This window comes from Verticillium alfalfae, genomic scaffold, assembly GCF_000150825.1.
Source record: "Verticillium alfalfae VaMs.102 supercont1.17 genomic scaffold, whole genome shotgun sequence".
Taxonomy (NCBI): Eukaryota; Fungi; Ascomycota; class Sordariomycetes; order Glomerellales; family Plectosphaerellaceae; genus Verticillium; species Verticillium alfalfae.
This window is the reverse complement of record NW_003315022.1, coordinates 76,502-91,617: the sequence shown is the minus strand read 5'-3', so window position 1 is coordinate 91,617 and position 15,116 is coordinate 76,502. Positions and strand designations below refer to the sequence as shown.

The window sequence follows — 15,116 nt, the reverse complement described above, 5'->3', positions numbered from 1 at the left end:
TTCACCGACATCACTGTTGAGCACTTCCCCAGGTTTCGGGCGAACCGACCGCTTGGCCAGGGGGCGATGCACCAAATCCTCGGGGTGTTCCGGTGGACACGGTGGGCTATGGTACACTTCAATACAGCGGTGGTACGCCGATCGTACGCCACGTATTGGACAGTGAATGTAATTTCATTGCGATACTGCACTGCAAGATAGAACGCAGAGCGTAGGGCGCCTCAACTGCTGGGCGCAAGCCAAGATAGCTACACAGAGTTCAACACGACCCAGAGCGTCTCGTTAGCAATCTCCAAGCGGGGAAATCCCGAGGCTAACATCTCGAGCTTCGCAAACGGCCCTTCTAAAGCCGCCAGCTGCTCTTCCACCGTCTTGGCTTCTTTCCCATCTCCCGAACGAGGAGCCAGAATTGCACGAACCGACGTGCCCGTAAGTTCCTCCAATTCAACTGTCGTTACGATGGCCGCGTCCAGGCCCCTAGCATGGAACCAGTCCTTATTCGCGACAGCAAGGTACGCAGCGGCCCTGTCCCTCTGCGATGCCGGCTTTTTCGACGCTGCGGCGAGAGCTGATCCGGGCATCGACACCGCGGCACCGATGACGCTGAAGGCCGCGGACAGCGGGATGGAGATGGCACCGCCGACGGCGCCGACCGTGGCACCGACAACATTCCCGCGCCGGGCCTGCTTGGTGATGTCCCGGCCGACGTTCTTGGCGTGGGCATAGACGCCTTTGAAGCTGTTGGTGGGGCCCTTGCCGAGCTGCTTAGCTACGTCGCCGGCGTGGCTCAGGGCGCGATCCGAAACTTTGGCCGCGAGGAAAGCAGATAGCGTGTCGAGGAATGAGACCCAGGACTCCGACGGGATACCGCGCGCCAGGAGACTCGGCGCATAGGCCTGGAGGAAAGACGACGCCGGCTCCGGGCTCTGCTGCGGGACGACGATGAACTGCCTTGAAGCTGAGCTTGGCGCGTACGATGGTGGCGCTGGGAAATTGAATGGCCTTTCAGCGGTTGGACCCTGGTCTGACTGTTGAGGGGGGTTTCCCTGTTCGGCCTGAGGGGTGACAGCGGGAGTGGTGGTGTCCTGGCTTGGGCCACCTGACTCGTAGGTTGGGGGAGGTGGTTCGTATCCTGCTTCGCCGCCGTCAAGGGGCTCGCTCTTCTCTGGCGCCTTTTTCGACATTGTTTCGGAGGTGTGTTCTCTTGATCAGTGAAGACGAAAGATTCTTCCAATCCTTTCGCCAGGTCTCGAGATTTGGAGGATATTCGTCTTCATAAGGCTGGATCGGAACTTCGGCACCGTCGTCAGCCTGTCAGCACTATTGTCACCGCGCCCCATTTTGGAACCAGCTCTCACTGCGTGCTAAGCCCCTTCGTCATCGCGTTCGGGTTCGGTTCCGACAAGGTTTGGCTTGAGAGACCTAAAAGTACGGCATGACTTGAGCCTGCGGCTTTCGTAAACAGAGAAGCGGACAGAGTCTCAAACATACCCTAACTCATTGCGACATTAGGGAACGCAAGGGAGGAGAGTTGCTAGTGCATCTACATGGTAATTCAGGTAGTACCTAATTATGTATATATAGTAGAAGATGATGTCAATGTTCATCCACGTAAACGCGATCTCCTGCTGCCACTTGTCCGAGCGTATTTCTGGCTCCATCCTCTGTGGTCAGCAGCTGTGACTCCCTCTACCACTATTGAACGTCCATACATCATAGAACAAATGTCAAGGTGTTTGCAGCTACACAGCAACATCGTTCCCTAACGACAAGCGCAATTCAAACGCATCGTCTGCCAGCCTCATCCCAAAGCATTCAAACCAGCCGAGGCCACCCGCGATGCTACGAAACATTTTTCGCATGATTCGTTAATGGTACATTTGTTGATCATCGCTGCTTTCCAGAGTCGTTGCAACATGTCACCCAGGAAGATTGATCTGACTCACTCTACCCCTTCAATGCTGGAAGAGGTATAAGAATTCGGCGTCACAATCAATTTGTCTGTTCATGCCCTCTTGTAGCAAGAATCTTAGCTGTTAGATTGAGTCAGTTCCATTTTAATCATCTATCGAAATTGAGCTGTGCGCTGCCAAGTCTATGAGACCCAGGCTGTTGACTTGAATAGGTTGCTGCCTGCTGGTTGATTTCTGCGCCTTCCTGAACTTCGTCTGCCACAAAAGTTTCCAGTTGCTTCTTCTCTCCTTCTCCCTCCCTTCTTCAGGAACACACACCTAGGCATTTTATGAGAGTCGCAATTCCTGCAGTCTGCGAAGAACTCAGATCCCTCCGTTCACTGTGTTTCTCATTAGATCCGGCGTGGTTCAGTTTATTTTTTTTTTCTGCGTTTCGGTAGTTTAGTCTGAGATGCGACTTATCGGTACTGGTATCGGAATTTCTGATCCTGATAGGTACCACTTCCGTCAGGTTGTGGTTCTTTTTCATCGGCTCGCCGCTTGAAATCTTATCAGGAAAAGCTCTGACGATTCATTCCGTTGGACAGCTGATCAGTGGATTGGAACCTCGCAAACATTCACCATGTCTCAATCATCGACTGGCGCCCCCCAGGCCAACTCTGTCAAGGTCAGCTACACTCACGCCTCAAAGGACTGTGCCCTTGTCGACAATGACCCGAGTAAACCGATTATCATCAATGGCATTTCAGCCGAGGGCGAACAACTTTGCTCTGCGCGATTTATCGTAAGGAGATCATCAAACTTTGACTCCTTCATTGGCATTCAGCTCGGTTTCCTCCTGAGCACAGATCTCAACGAGCAAAGCGGCTTTGGCATTTGTCAACATGGTAAGCTGCATCCGTCCACTAAGCTGTCAAACCATTGTTTAACCTTCTCTCTCTGCTCTGCAGTCGACATGAAACAAAGGAGCGGTGCGGTTGTGCCGACCAATAGGCATGTTATCGTTATCAAGTTCCCTCGCGGTCACTTCACCTATACTGTCCAGCCTTCGTTGCCTGAGGTTCTGGCTTACTTCCCAGGCTCGACAGCTTCAAAGCTCTGCCAAGTATCCGTTCAGTTCACAGACAACGCCCAGGCTACAATCCATGGTTACGGCGTGCCTTTCACCAACGTTTCGAACACTACGGTTGAGGGTTGGATCAATCGGCACGAGTCTTTCATCAATGGCATGACCTTGCCGGAATTCTTGCACCAGACCAGGTTTTCCTTTACCGTCGCTGCTGCCGTCAATAATGTCCAGGCCATGATGGACATCGACAAGCTGCCACCGCCGTTTGAATACCCTTATGGCACAGACCACGAGTGGCACCGAGAACGCTACGAAGAACAGTCCCGCAATCTTAAAGGAGAAAAAGCGTATATCTCAAGTCGGTTGTAAGTTCAATATTTCACATCCCCATATCCTCAACCAAAGCAAGGCATCTTAATGACATGATATCAATAGTTTCAAAGACGACAACAGTCACCTCACGGCGATGACACAGTCTGTCGTCCAAGACGTAATCTGGCTCGACCAGGCGGCCGAAGAGATCAGTCGAACTCCTGGCCCGGTCTATTTTGTCCCCTTCGACTCATCCATTAATCCCGCTTATGAGAAGAAGTTCTACATCATCGTCCCACTCACTCAAGAATTCCGGGATGCATATGCTTCTGCTTGGCGCCGCCTCGCCAAGAACCTTACGCTCAAAGTTGTTCTCTTCAGGCATACGGACGACAAAGACCCCGCGATCTGGTATTGCCGCCCTTCTTGATCATTGTGATCATTACTGACAAACCCAGGGACTGCGAAATCATCGTAGCGCCACAGAGAATCAGCATTCTGGCAGATCATCCGACAGCCTTGCACGAGGTGGTCCTGAAGACGCGCCGACCCAACAGCAGTGAGAAGTGTGGTGACGACTATAACGTCAACACGTTTGCTGGCCGCTCGCAAGCCGATGCCGCTTTGAAGGAAGGAGCAGAGAAATAGAATATCGCGGCTCTTCGCTTTGATTCCGGACTCACCGACTGCAAGAGAAAGGTGGTCGGACTAAAGGCTTTCGAACCAATGGCCGAGTCTACGAATCCGGTAGTCTCTGGGAGCAAAGAGGAGACGGCGGACAAGATGAGCCTGCACCGAGCAGTGATGCGCGGCACTGGCTTCTGGGACTGGATGAGAGGTATTGATCCCGCCACCAACATTACCTCAGGCCTGGCAGCCACGCCCCCGAAGCGACAACCATTGCCAAAACTACGCGAGCTTCCTGTCGTCGACTTTGTAGACATCGATGACGTCGATTATGTGAATGCGTTGCTTCACGAGGCCCTTCCCACAGACCGAGTTCGCTTCAAGGGCTACCTGAGCCATCGCCCTCTCGGACTTGGTATGATGACTGGTGTGAGTCATCTTCACCAAAATCTATGGCAAAGTTGATGCTGATCGTATTCAGGGACCTGGCTTTGGCAAGACTACAGCCATCGCCACTGCAACACTGTGCATGCAGGCCAAACTAAACCGAATCTTCTGTTCTGCACCAACCAACGTGGCTGTCGACAATTTCGCCGACCGCCTGGATCAGACAACAAGCAGTGTTTGCAAGCGGTACAATGCCGGCAAGCAACAAGAAGACCCAACTCGTATGCGACACAGGCTAGTTGTCCGTGCATTCAGGATGCAAGACGAGTTTGCCGCCGTCATACACCTCCTTCGTTATCCAATCCCCGAGAGCGACAGTCCGCGAATACCCATCGCAAAGACCTCAAAATGGCGATTCCACCTCTCGATCTCGTCTTGGCTGCTAGCTGTGCTCGGCTCGCGGGCGGTTGGCGTCAGGGACCTCACACCTGACGACAGCGAAGGGTTGTTCAGACTGCGAGCAAGGATCGAAGAACGGTCACAGTACTCTACTCTTCTCGAAGTTGCCAAGGGTGAAATAGGCTGGGACGAGTTCGTCCTGTCGGGCGCTTTGCCGAAGGACGCCGGACATGCTCTTCTTAAGGCTGTCATCGAAGCGGCCGACATCGTTTGCGCAACCCCGTCCATGGCTACGGATGACGTTTGCAGGGAATGGAGGACAAGTGTGGCACGTGGAATCGCCATCGATGAAGCGGCAAGCATGACCCGCGCCGATCTCGCCTGTGTCTGGGGCAACTCTCTACTTCCTTGCTTCCTCGCCGGCGACGACAAACAGCTCCCTCCCGCCGTAATGACAGGTGACGAACAGGACTCGGAGGGCAATCTCATACACAAATTCATTGCCGACGGCAAATTATCAGCACTCGAGTACCTTATGGGAACCGGCCTGCCCGTCTACCGTCTCAAAACCCAGCTGCGCATGGGATGCGGCTTATTTGACATGGCCGCGAAGGAGATTTACCCCGAGGTCCCCTTTGCTTACGATACGTGCTGCGACGTCACTCTCGACAAGTTTGCTGTTGGCCGGGACCTCGAGTCGTATGCTCGAGCAAAGTATCCCAACCTTGTTCCTGCTCCGTCTGGCACCCTGCAACCTATTTTTGTACATTGCGAAGGGTCCTCGGTCTTTGTCGACAAGACTACTGGGTCAATGTATAGCAGGGATCAGATCAAGATTGCCCTCGACTTTGCCGTTGACCTCCTCAAGGTCCGACCCGGCATCACGTCTTCCAATCTCGTGCTGCTTACACCCTACCGCAGCAATGTCGCGCTCATCGCCACCATGCGCAAGTCGCGAGAATATGCGGCATCGCTGGTCCATATGCCCCGAGCAACAACTATTGACGGATTCCAGGGCCAGGAGGGAGATATTGTTCTTGTGGTCATGAGCACGAATCGGCAGTCGGGGCCCGGCTTTGTTTGCGAGCCTGCACGTCTTAATCTCCTCCTGACGCGCCAGAGGTCCGGCCTGGTCATATTTGGTAACCTGACAATTGCCGTCCCTGCTGCCATAGTGGCAGCAGGGCCCGGTGCTCCGTCGACCGACGACAACGGCAACGACGAGAAGGGCAAGGGCAAAAGCAAGGGCAAAAGCAAGGGCAAGGGCAAGGGTGATCTCCCCATACGGGTGTATCACTCCGATGGGAGTGTTGGCTTCACCAAGGCGACTGTGTTGCGTAATGTTTTCAGAGCCCTGGCCGCGGCGGGGCGATTTGTCGTAATCAAGGCTACGAAGTTGGAGGAGGCATAGTCTGTACGGTTTAGCCTTGTCCGTTTAGGGGTTGGAATTGTTTGTATGAGTCATTTGCAAGCACCAGTAACACGGCAATCAGTGAAATTTCCTTTTCAGTACCACATTTCGGTCTGCATGACCAAAGAATGAAGTATCATCTGATCATAATTTTTTTGGCAGGTCAATATTGGATGGTCTACGTGGCCGGGGTTCGCCCTAGCATCGAGCTCAACACGGTAGATCATATGGCCAAACAACAAATATCACTGCATTGCACCGAGGATCTCAGAGTGTGTTCCACTTGTTTATGAGTAGTATATGGAGAATTGAATTAAACAGCCCTTGCACAGCGAAGGCTTGGGTCACCAGAAGAATCTCTCACTCTCCACCTAGATATGTGTTGTGTTCAGCTTGACGAATGCTACGCCCGCGTGCCGAAAGCACGACTCGACGAAGTAGAAGACAGCGACAAGTCGCTTAGCAAGCCTTGACGGTGGTGTACTTGCAAGAGGCAGAAGGGCCCGAGCGGATCTCCTTGGGCTCGTTGCCGGGGGTGGTGCCGTTGAACTCGGTGCAGACCTTCTTCACGCTGGTGGAGCAGGTGTTGCTGATCGTGGCGACGTCACCCTTGTTGCTGTTGATGCCGGCGAGGAGCTTGCCGTTGTAGGCCTTGACGTTCTTGATGACGACGTTGCGGCGGCCCATCTTCTTGCAGTTACCGCAAGCGCGGTACAGCTTGCCGAAGTCGACGACGGTGAAGCCGTCAATGGTCACGGTTCCGAGACCGTTGTGCTGGATAACCTTGTCAGAAGCAGACTGGGCTCCTCCTCCTCGGATAAGAGCGTTTCCGTCACCCTTGATGCTCAAGGCGTCTAAATTTTGAGAGAATCGTTAGTATCATGAGTCTGTACGTGGTGTTGTGGCAGTGTGGTGTTGCGACAGTGTGGCGTTCGGTGAGAGTGTGGCGTTGGGGATTGTGGCGCACAAGACGGGAGACTTACCCTCGCAGACATCCTTCCACCAAACGTTCTCGATGGTGCAGGCGCCCTTGCAGTGGACACCCTCGATCTGGTCGGCGCCGATGATGGCGTTCTTCAGGGTAGCGCCGTTCTCGAGGATGAAGACGGCATCGGCGTCACCGCCCTCCTTCTGGCCGGTGCACTTGACGCCACGGCCGTAGGTCTTGAGGCCACCGTCGAAGACACCCTTGATGGTCTGGACCTTCTTGTAGGTGACGGAGCCCTTGGAGGCGGGGATGGGGAAAGCGGCGCGGCGCTCGAGAGCACCGACGGTGTTGGGGGTGACGTTGTTGACGGCGGGGGACGCGATGGCGACGGCGGCACCGAGGGCAGCGAGGACAGCGGAGAACTTCATGTTGTCGGTTGGGTTCGGGGGTTTTGTTGGTTGAGTGAGTGTGGTTGGTGATTGGAAGGAATTGGACTTGAAGTGTTGGACAAGTTGAGCGAATGAATAACCACCTGGGCTAAAGAATGAATGTGAGTTGGATAGTAGCGAAAGAGTGAAAGTCAAGTGAATGAGTGTGATGAGATGGAGAGGGAGGCAAAAGTGATGCCATCGACGTTCCTGGGCTTCTTCTTATACAACTAGACCGACTGCCTACCCAAAAAGGAGACCAGAGGAGGGGGTCCAGTTCGCGATCACGGCCGCCACCCCACTTCATCGACTCCCTGGCGAGCTGCACCTCCAACACGAACAAACACCCATGCAGAGGGAGAGAGGTAGGTAGGGGGAGGCCAGACTAGGAACGGCTGCGTCGGATTACGGCAGGCCCACTATATGCAGCCAGGAAAAGCAGTATCAAGCTTCAAGCATTCAGCATCAAGCATCGAATTTTGGGGCAACAAGCTAAGCATCAGGTCAAGCATACGGTCAAGCTTCTCAGCTCCGACCCAGGACCCCCGGCTTCGTCTACGGGGCACACAATGTCTTCGCCTGTTGTGTCCGGAGCGATCGAGCAGGGGGTGGAGCAGGCTCGGCCCCACTGCCGCGTTCAGTCGAGATATGGTTCGGTTCCATCCGAAAAGAGGTCGTGGGAAAGTGGAAGGGCCTGCCGAGTCTGTGCAGTCAGATCAGAGAGAGCCCACCAATGCGATGGGCCTGGGAATGAGCCACACGCAGCATGACAGAGTGACAGACAAGATGACAGGATGGAAGGTCGATGGAGTAGCCGTCTCTCCTGGGATCCATGCTTGGCACGTTGCTCGATCGGACCAGACTTTGATCTTGGTGGCAAGCTTGACCTGTGCTCTCCCGTTCGCATGATGCCCGCCTGGAACAGCCCGCCTGGTCGCGGTTTGATGGAAATTGGGTGGCAAAGCTTTGCTTGTTGGTGTTGGGTCAGCTGTGCTCAAGCTTCCAGTGTTGGTTGAGCTGGGTGGCCTCAATCCAGTATCACAACAACATCCGGCGGCCGGATCTCTCTGGAAGGAAATGAGCAAGGGAAGAGGTCTTCTCAACCCAAAACAAAGACCTGGGAAGAATGAAGACGGGGTCGGGGACGCTAGATGCGTGCCACTGCAGGTACGTTGGCCGAATGATTGGAGATGTGCCGCTAAGCTGCCTGTCGAAACACGCCAAGACCCACGTTTGGTTTGCCGACGCCAGTCTGGTGCTGCTTCGAGCTGCAGATTCTGTGACCTGGCGGCTCGACGCGGTAACCCCCCCCCCTCCCCCCAAGGCACCTTCACAGGCGAACGCCAGCAGGACAAGGTTGGAAGGAGAGTCTGCATTGTCGGTGCCCCCTTTGGCTGTTATCTCAGCCAGCTTGCCGTTTCTGGCGAGGGGGCCTGGAATCCGGGCGAAAGCTCTGCCGAAAGACCGGTGGGAAAGCAGACCGACATGGTAAAGGGGGAGGGGAGGGGGTTATCATCGGTAATTACTATCAAACCGCGAGGTCTGTTGTCGAAGAACCGACAGAAGAAATAAACCGAGCCCCTTCTTGCATCCTTTCGGCTTTAGCGACCTGTTCGGGTTCCGGGGGAGGGGAAAATCGGAAGATTGTGGCAGGCCAGAAATCAAGCTCTAGGCGAGCGCTGGGCATTGAATAAGCTTATTGGCCTTTCGGGAGCGTACCTTAAGCTTACAGTGAGGGCTATCCTTATTTTCCAGCCACGTTTACTGAGCTGAGCTGAGCCTGTCAAACCTAAAAATGCGCTGTAATGTGCTGTTGTCTTTGTCTCCTGGGGTTCACTTCAGAGCATTTCCCTCCTCGCCTCTTCCTCAGGTCCCATCCCTGCCCGGCCCCGTGTGTGTCGCTGTCAAAGCACCACATCTCATCTAGATTGATACATCATCAATGTCATGCCCAGCGAACGTCAGACGATGGGAGAAATTTTCTGCTCCGATCTCTCGGCCGGCCCATCTGCTCATCGCTTTCGCATCGTCGGCATCGGATGCATGGGAGCCTGGGGACACGGGCATCCTGGCGACCAACGTCGATTGCACGCCCCCTAGCTGCTGGCTGAGAGAGAGCAGGTTAGGTGAGGTCGAATCTCACCAACAGCTGTGACGGGGGTCACACGTTAATGCCAAGCTCCACCACTCGCCCGCCCACATGGACGCTTCAGTTTCGGGGAGGGCTAGCCCGGAATCGAGGCTGTGTCTTCCGATGCTGTTACAGGGGGCCAGCTTGCTGCGAAGCGTGCAACCCCCATTCTTCTTTGGCACTCCCCTGTCTCTTCTGAAACACACCGCAGAGGATGAATCCAGAAACCAGACTTGTTGACAGCCCTGTGCTGCTCATCGTGATTGTCTGCGGGGCCCGCGACGTTCGATGGTGCCGGGCAAACCGGCACCGGATGGATTCGATAATGGACCTCTTGATGCCTTCTGAGCCCGATGCAGCCAAGCTATGTCACGGGGAGGAGGGGAGGAGGGGGCGACACTATGGAAGTCGCCGTGGGGTCCTTATTCGGGGGCTCCCGACCCGGAACCTTCGTATTCATATCGGTTTGACACCCAGCTCAGTTTATCTTCTCCGCTCCATGGCCTGGCCTTCTAAGACCCTGGACAATGCTCAGCAATCTTCTCACTCTCGTGGCATCCCGAGTCAGACATTGCCGTGCGCCCTTGCCATCTCCGATTTACTTTCTTAGTCGGATCTGTGGTTTTTTCGGTCATTGAGCCTGATCCTGGGCATGCTGTGGACTCGGTAATCTAATCCTGCCAAATCGTGCGCAACGAATGGCCAACGTGATAGCCCCTTTTCATCGCGGGGCTGTCAATACATCCACTGCAGTGAAGCCTTAGTGTGACCTAGTCTGACAGCACTAGAACACACCATGGTGCATTTCATGCGTATGCATACCTCGTGTGGACGAGAGAAAAATGCCATGCTGAGCCTACAGTGTGGCGATGTAGTGAAATACGTGTTGAGATTCGTGACCTTCACTTGGGTGACACAGCAGATGCGTGAAGCTTCACGCCGAGGGGGGATGCAATCCCACGATGAGGCCCCACGTCGGCGCCGACATGCTGCTGCAGCGAACTCAACGCCAGCCTGCATGCTACAACTGACAGACCTTCGATCCAAAATCATGGAAGGCTGTACCGGCGGAGAAGTTCTCACAGCCATCGATAATGATCGAGCAATGCAATGTTTATTGCTTCGCTCTTCAGACCCAGGAGGCAGCTGGCGTTCTTCCTGTTCGCATTGTCTGCCGCCAGTGCCATTCCTGATGACAGACGACCCGACAGCTCGGCCTGCAAGCTACCCGCCGTGCCGGATGCCCACTACAGCGAAGGTCAAGAGGTCAAGTTTGACTGCGCGCCGAGCTTCGGCACCATGCGGGCCAAGATGATCTTTGTCGACTTCCCCGACGCAATCGACAGCGGCATTCCCCCGCCGCTAGACAGGAACGAGATCCCGGCAGCGGTAGAGTGGTTCAGGACTTCCTCTTTTGGAAGTCTCAACCTGCAGGTTGATTTTGACGGCTCCTGGTGCTACCGCATGCCAAGGCCGTCAACGTCATATCGATTTGAGCGTAACCTCACCGCGGCGACTCACCAGAGGTAAATGGACCACGCGCTGGATGCGTGGCTCGCCAACACAAACGTCACCGTTCCTCATGTCACGTCTACCAACGGGCCATTAGTCGATGTTCTTTGTGTGTCACCTGTTATTCTGGCTGTATCGCTGACCAAATGGCCAGACATCGTGCCCACGCGCAAGGCGAGTGCGATCACCTTGACCACGACATCCTCCATTCCTGTCCACACTACGCGGGGCCACTATGTCGCTCGAAAAGGCGTGACCTTGGGCCATCAAGACCTCGAGTTCTGGGGCCCCAAACTGGTCAACCACGAGACCGGCCACGCCATGTGCCTACCTGACCTCTACCCGCTGCCGGTCGGCTACACGCAAAAGTACGTCGGCAACTGGGACCTTATGGCCAACGCCGGCGGCCACAGCCCCGATCTTTTCGCGTGGCACAAGTGGAAGCTCGGCTGGCTCTTGGATTCGGAGGTCAACTGCATCATCAGCTTCGGGTCTTCGACGCACATACTGTCGCCGGTGGAGATCATTGGAGGCGGTGCACACAAAGCTGTCGTCGTGCGGCACAATAGCACGACGGCGTTCATGGTGGAGGTGCGCTCCGATTTGAGAAACAACCATGGTGCGTATTCGAAGGGTGTGCTGCTCTATATGGTGGCGACGGACGTCGAGACAGGCAAGGGTCCTGTCCGTGTGCTGGATGCAAATCCCGGACTTGGAGGGGAGCGATGCGAGTGGGATAGGCTTGATGATGCACCACTCTCCTTGGAGCAGGCAAGCTCATTTACCGCTGAGGAATGGGGAGTGACTGTAAGTATTCTTGGCAAGATTGAAGAGGATTGCACCATTCGAGTGAATGTAGAGAGATGAGGAGCGCGTGGGAGGCACTTCGAAACCACAATCATCTGGCACCATTTAACTCGAGTGCCGTAATCCATGACGTAGCACAGGTCGTGGTAGACCCCACGGATCATTTGAAGAATAGTTGTCTTTCAAGTTGAGTCATGCCGAGACTTTGTGATATCTCTTGCCACCTATGATGACCTCACTGATCAGGCGCGCCAACGAGTCAAGCCATCAGTTTCACTTCGCATCTGGGAGTTGGCGGCGTGGGAATAAATTATAATTTGAGCTCTGTGCTATTCAATTGAAAACGAAAAATGGCGATTATGTAGACTGCCTTGAGCCAAGATCAGAGACGTAATGCGTCTAGTCGAGCGTCTCATACGCCTCATCAAGAACAATGTCAGACTCAAGAACGAATTGCAGGCAGGAATGCGAGTGGTCGATGCGCTTGAATACCTAGACTGAAAGCATGCAAACCACACCTCGTCCAATGCCACGATAGTAACTTTCATGAACCCGAAGATGACGAGAACAGTCGATACTTCAAGAAGAAAGACCAATGAAGAGGTCGTTCTGGTAATCATCTAAAGACAATGTGCAAAGGGGTATCGCAGCACGTTCTTGAGTTAAACTCACGATTCCCAATAATGTAAACATGTCAGAGCGTGTGGGTGAGCAGAGTCAAGAGATCTTCCGCAGGTGACAATCACAGTCAATTTTTAGGTAAGGGTTGAAGTTCATCTGGATTTTGGCCCTTTCAGCCCTTTTGTAAGTCCTCCCAAAGCTCCCAGCACCAAGCCAGCCCCCTATTCCGTGGCTTCGTAGGTGCCTCCTGCCAAGCTATGACTGATCTTCACTGACGTGATCTTTCGGGGTCCGTCCAAGGTAGAAAGCAAAGATGCCGAATATCGACAGTAGTTATGATGGATGACCAACGATCAGGTTGCCCAAGTGTAACACCAAATAATCCTATTACATCCAGCTCTTTCCTTATACGTTGTGAATACTTTTTGACACACTGCATGCTTGAGTCGAGAGCCTCATAAACATGTTTAGTCTGGTCGTGGGCCGCAGGTGGGGATCGTCATAACAATCAGGGTCGACAGGATGAATCTCGAATCATTACTCAGTGTAATTTGACTCCATTTTGTGCTCCATTCGGGTTCTTTGGCCTTCTGGTTTCTTGCCTTCTTGGTCGTAGTTAGATCCGTCTCAACGCCACCCAGCTTCGTGACGAAAACATGAGTCGGCATCGTGGGGATGACGATGTTCTTTAAGACACCAATGTAAATACCGGCCATTTGAAATAGACATCTCGGTTAGTTGATATATCTCGAGAGTATAGCGCGCCAAGAGATGCAAGCGAGCAAGGCGTAAAGAATGCGAGCTAGAACATTAAGCTACAGGAGGGCGATTGGCAAACCTGGAGCAGTACGCAAAATCCACAGCACAGAGACCAAGCTGCCCACCGAAAGGTGGTCCATTTAAATCATGTCGCTCTCAATTTCGTCCGCTATCATCGAAGCTGACATGTCGGGCAGAACATGTCGTTCGTGGGCGGCCGTGTAGAGCAGGGCACCCGTGGTCAGAGTGACTTGACTCACATCCTTGAGAAACACCGCCATGCTCTCCGCATTGCCAGAGAAAGCATTGACGACAAACCCTTTGATGTGTACAAACGTTGTGTACGCTTTTGCCCAGGTAAACTTTCATTTAGGGAAACTGATTTGTGCGACAGGATAATTTGCATCAGATGCTGTGGGTAGAATGTCGACGTCTTCGTTCCTAAGTTTCGGGGTCAAATCCGAAAGGTGACGGTGACGGTGCCACTGCATGATAATAAGAAGCCCAAGCACAGTCGACATCCATTTCTGTAGAGCTGCTTGTTCACAAGGATGTGCATGGTGCTAACTTCGAGCATTTGCTACCATGCAGGAATAGTCACCAAACACGTTTTTCTCGAGTTTTGAGGGCTCGTCTTCTCGTTGTGAGGAGCGCGAAAACAAGCCACCTAAGTTGTCGCCGCAGGGCAATGATGACGATGACACGAAGAGCATAGGGTTCACGAATGCATGAGGTATTGCCAAGGACATTTGAAAAAGAACGCCGTCAAAACGAGCCTACCGCGACATGAGGCTTTGCAACGTCTTTCGTCGCGTCAGGTATAAGCCAGCGCATCTTCCGGCCCGAAATCCCTTCCTCTTCATCAGGTAGGGGCTGTCAGCAAGGAACATGCTCTGCCACAGATTGCGTCAGCGCCAAATGATCTGACTCGGACAAGTTTCAGCGCGTCGAGAAACGTTTACGGACGAGTTCCAGCGCACGCTTCTTCCAGGAAAGGCGAGGAGCGAGGCAGAACAAAGCGCGAGTGAGTCAAGATGTAAATTCCAACCTTCACTCTGGCGCTGTAACAGATGACTACCATTCAAGACTCAGAATTGGAGTGGTTTCCGCATCATCGGCCAAGCCATCAATCGATTCGCTGCTTCGGTGACCGAGCTTCAAATCGCGGGCCCGATGTCGACCGAGACGCGACTTCGTTGGATTAAAGTCTGGATTTGGACGCGCCCCACAGGTAGTGGCCGGAATCCACGCCGCAGTTCGTGGCCGGAATCCCTCCGGCCTGGTACGAGCGTAGCGGAGCTCTGAAGAATTTCATGATTCCGGGATCGGGGGCCCACCCGGAAGAGGGCTCGGGTGGAAGCTAAACCCAGGCAAACAATTTTCACGCCTTTTTGACTAATAGAATCCATATTGCCAGGCAAAAATTGCTTCACAAAGGATCATGTTTGCGTAGTTGCCCGTGGTTATCCGAAGCATGCGCGGGGCAGCACGCGCGGGGCATGGCGCGATGAGAGCTGGTGAAAAAACTATATATGGCCACTTCCAAGCCCGCCTCACCCAGGCGAGGAGGCCACAAAACTATCTGGCAAAAATAAGATCGCTATGGCGACGCAGACCTCCACGACCACAGCTTACCAGCTGGAACAGCTCCCCAAAGGCTCGGCAGATCGTGCCGGCGGTACAACCCTGCGCCAGGCTCGTTCGGCGCACCATGAAGTCGACCCCTCCGACTCCGATCTCGACCCCGTTCTCGAAGCCTCTCGCATCGCTGACAGCACAGTACCGGATGGCGGGTACGGCTGGGTGAATCCC

At 54.0% G+C, this 15,116-nt stretch overlaps 5 protein-coding genes across 5 annotated transcripts in view; 3 read left to right on the top strand and 2 right to left on the bottom strand.

Annotated features, from left to right (window-relative positions):
- Positions 1-248: 248 nt before the first annotated feature.
- Positions 249-1,184, bottom strand: VDBG_09873 (conserved hypothetical protein; the record flags this gene model as incomplete). Its single annotated transcript, XM_002999787.1, has 1 exon — positions 249-1,184. The coding sequence occupies one exon, from the start codon at positions 1,182-1,184 to the stop codon at positions 249-251; it is 936 nt and encodes a 311-aa protein (XP_002999833.1).
- A 1,351-nt stretch (positions 1,185-2,535) lies between these two features.
- On the top strand, positions 2,536-6,118 carry VDBG_09872 (conserved hypothetical protein; the record flags this gene model as incomplete). The annotated part of the gene is made up of 5 exons (XM_002999786.1): positions 2,536-2,800; positions 2,864-3,347; positions 3,773-3,853; positions 3,990-4,350; positions 4,403-6,118. 5 exons carry the CDS (start codon positions 2,536-2,538, stop codon positions 6,116-6,118), a joined length of 2,907 nt encoding a protein of 968 aa, XP_002999832.1.
- A 459-nt stretch (positions 6,119-6,577) lies between these two features.
- Positions 6,578-7,474, bottom strand: VDBG_09871 (pectate lyase; the record flags this gene model as incomplete). Its single annotated transcript, XM_002999785.1, has 2 exons — positions 6,578-6,972; positions 7,102-7,474. 2 exons carry the CDS (start codon positions 7,472-7,474, stop codon positions 6,578-6,580), a joined length of 768 nt encoding a protein of 255 aa, XP_002999831.1.
- A 3,241-nt stretch (positions 7,475-10,715) lies between these two features.
- Positions 10,716-12,233, top strand: VDBG_09870 (secreted protein; the record flags this gene model as incomplete). The annotated part of the gene is made up of 3 exons (XM_002999784.1): positions 10,716-11,103; positions 11,272-11,924; positions 12,171-12,233. The coding sequence occupies 3 exons, from the start codon at positions 10,716-10,718 to the stop codon at positions 12,231-12,233; spliced, it is 1,104 nt and encodes a 367-aa protein (XP_002999830.1).
- A 2,673-nt stretch (positions 12,234-14,906) lies between these two features.
- VDBG_09869 (conserved hypothetical protein) overlaps positions 14,907-15,116 on the top strand; it is a gene marked incomplete at both ends in the record, with an annotated part of 1,658 nt that continues 1,448 nt past the window's right edge. Inside the window, one exon of the mRNA XM_002999783.1 lies at positions 14,907-15,097. Coding sequence (XP_002999829.1) covers positions 14,907-15,097 — 191 coding nt within the window. The remainder of the gene's footprint in view (positions 15,098-15,116) is intronic.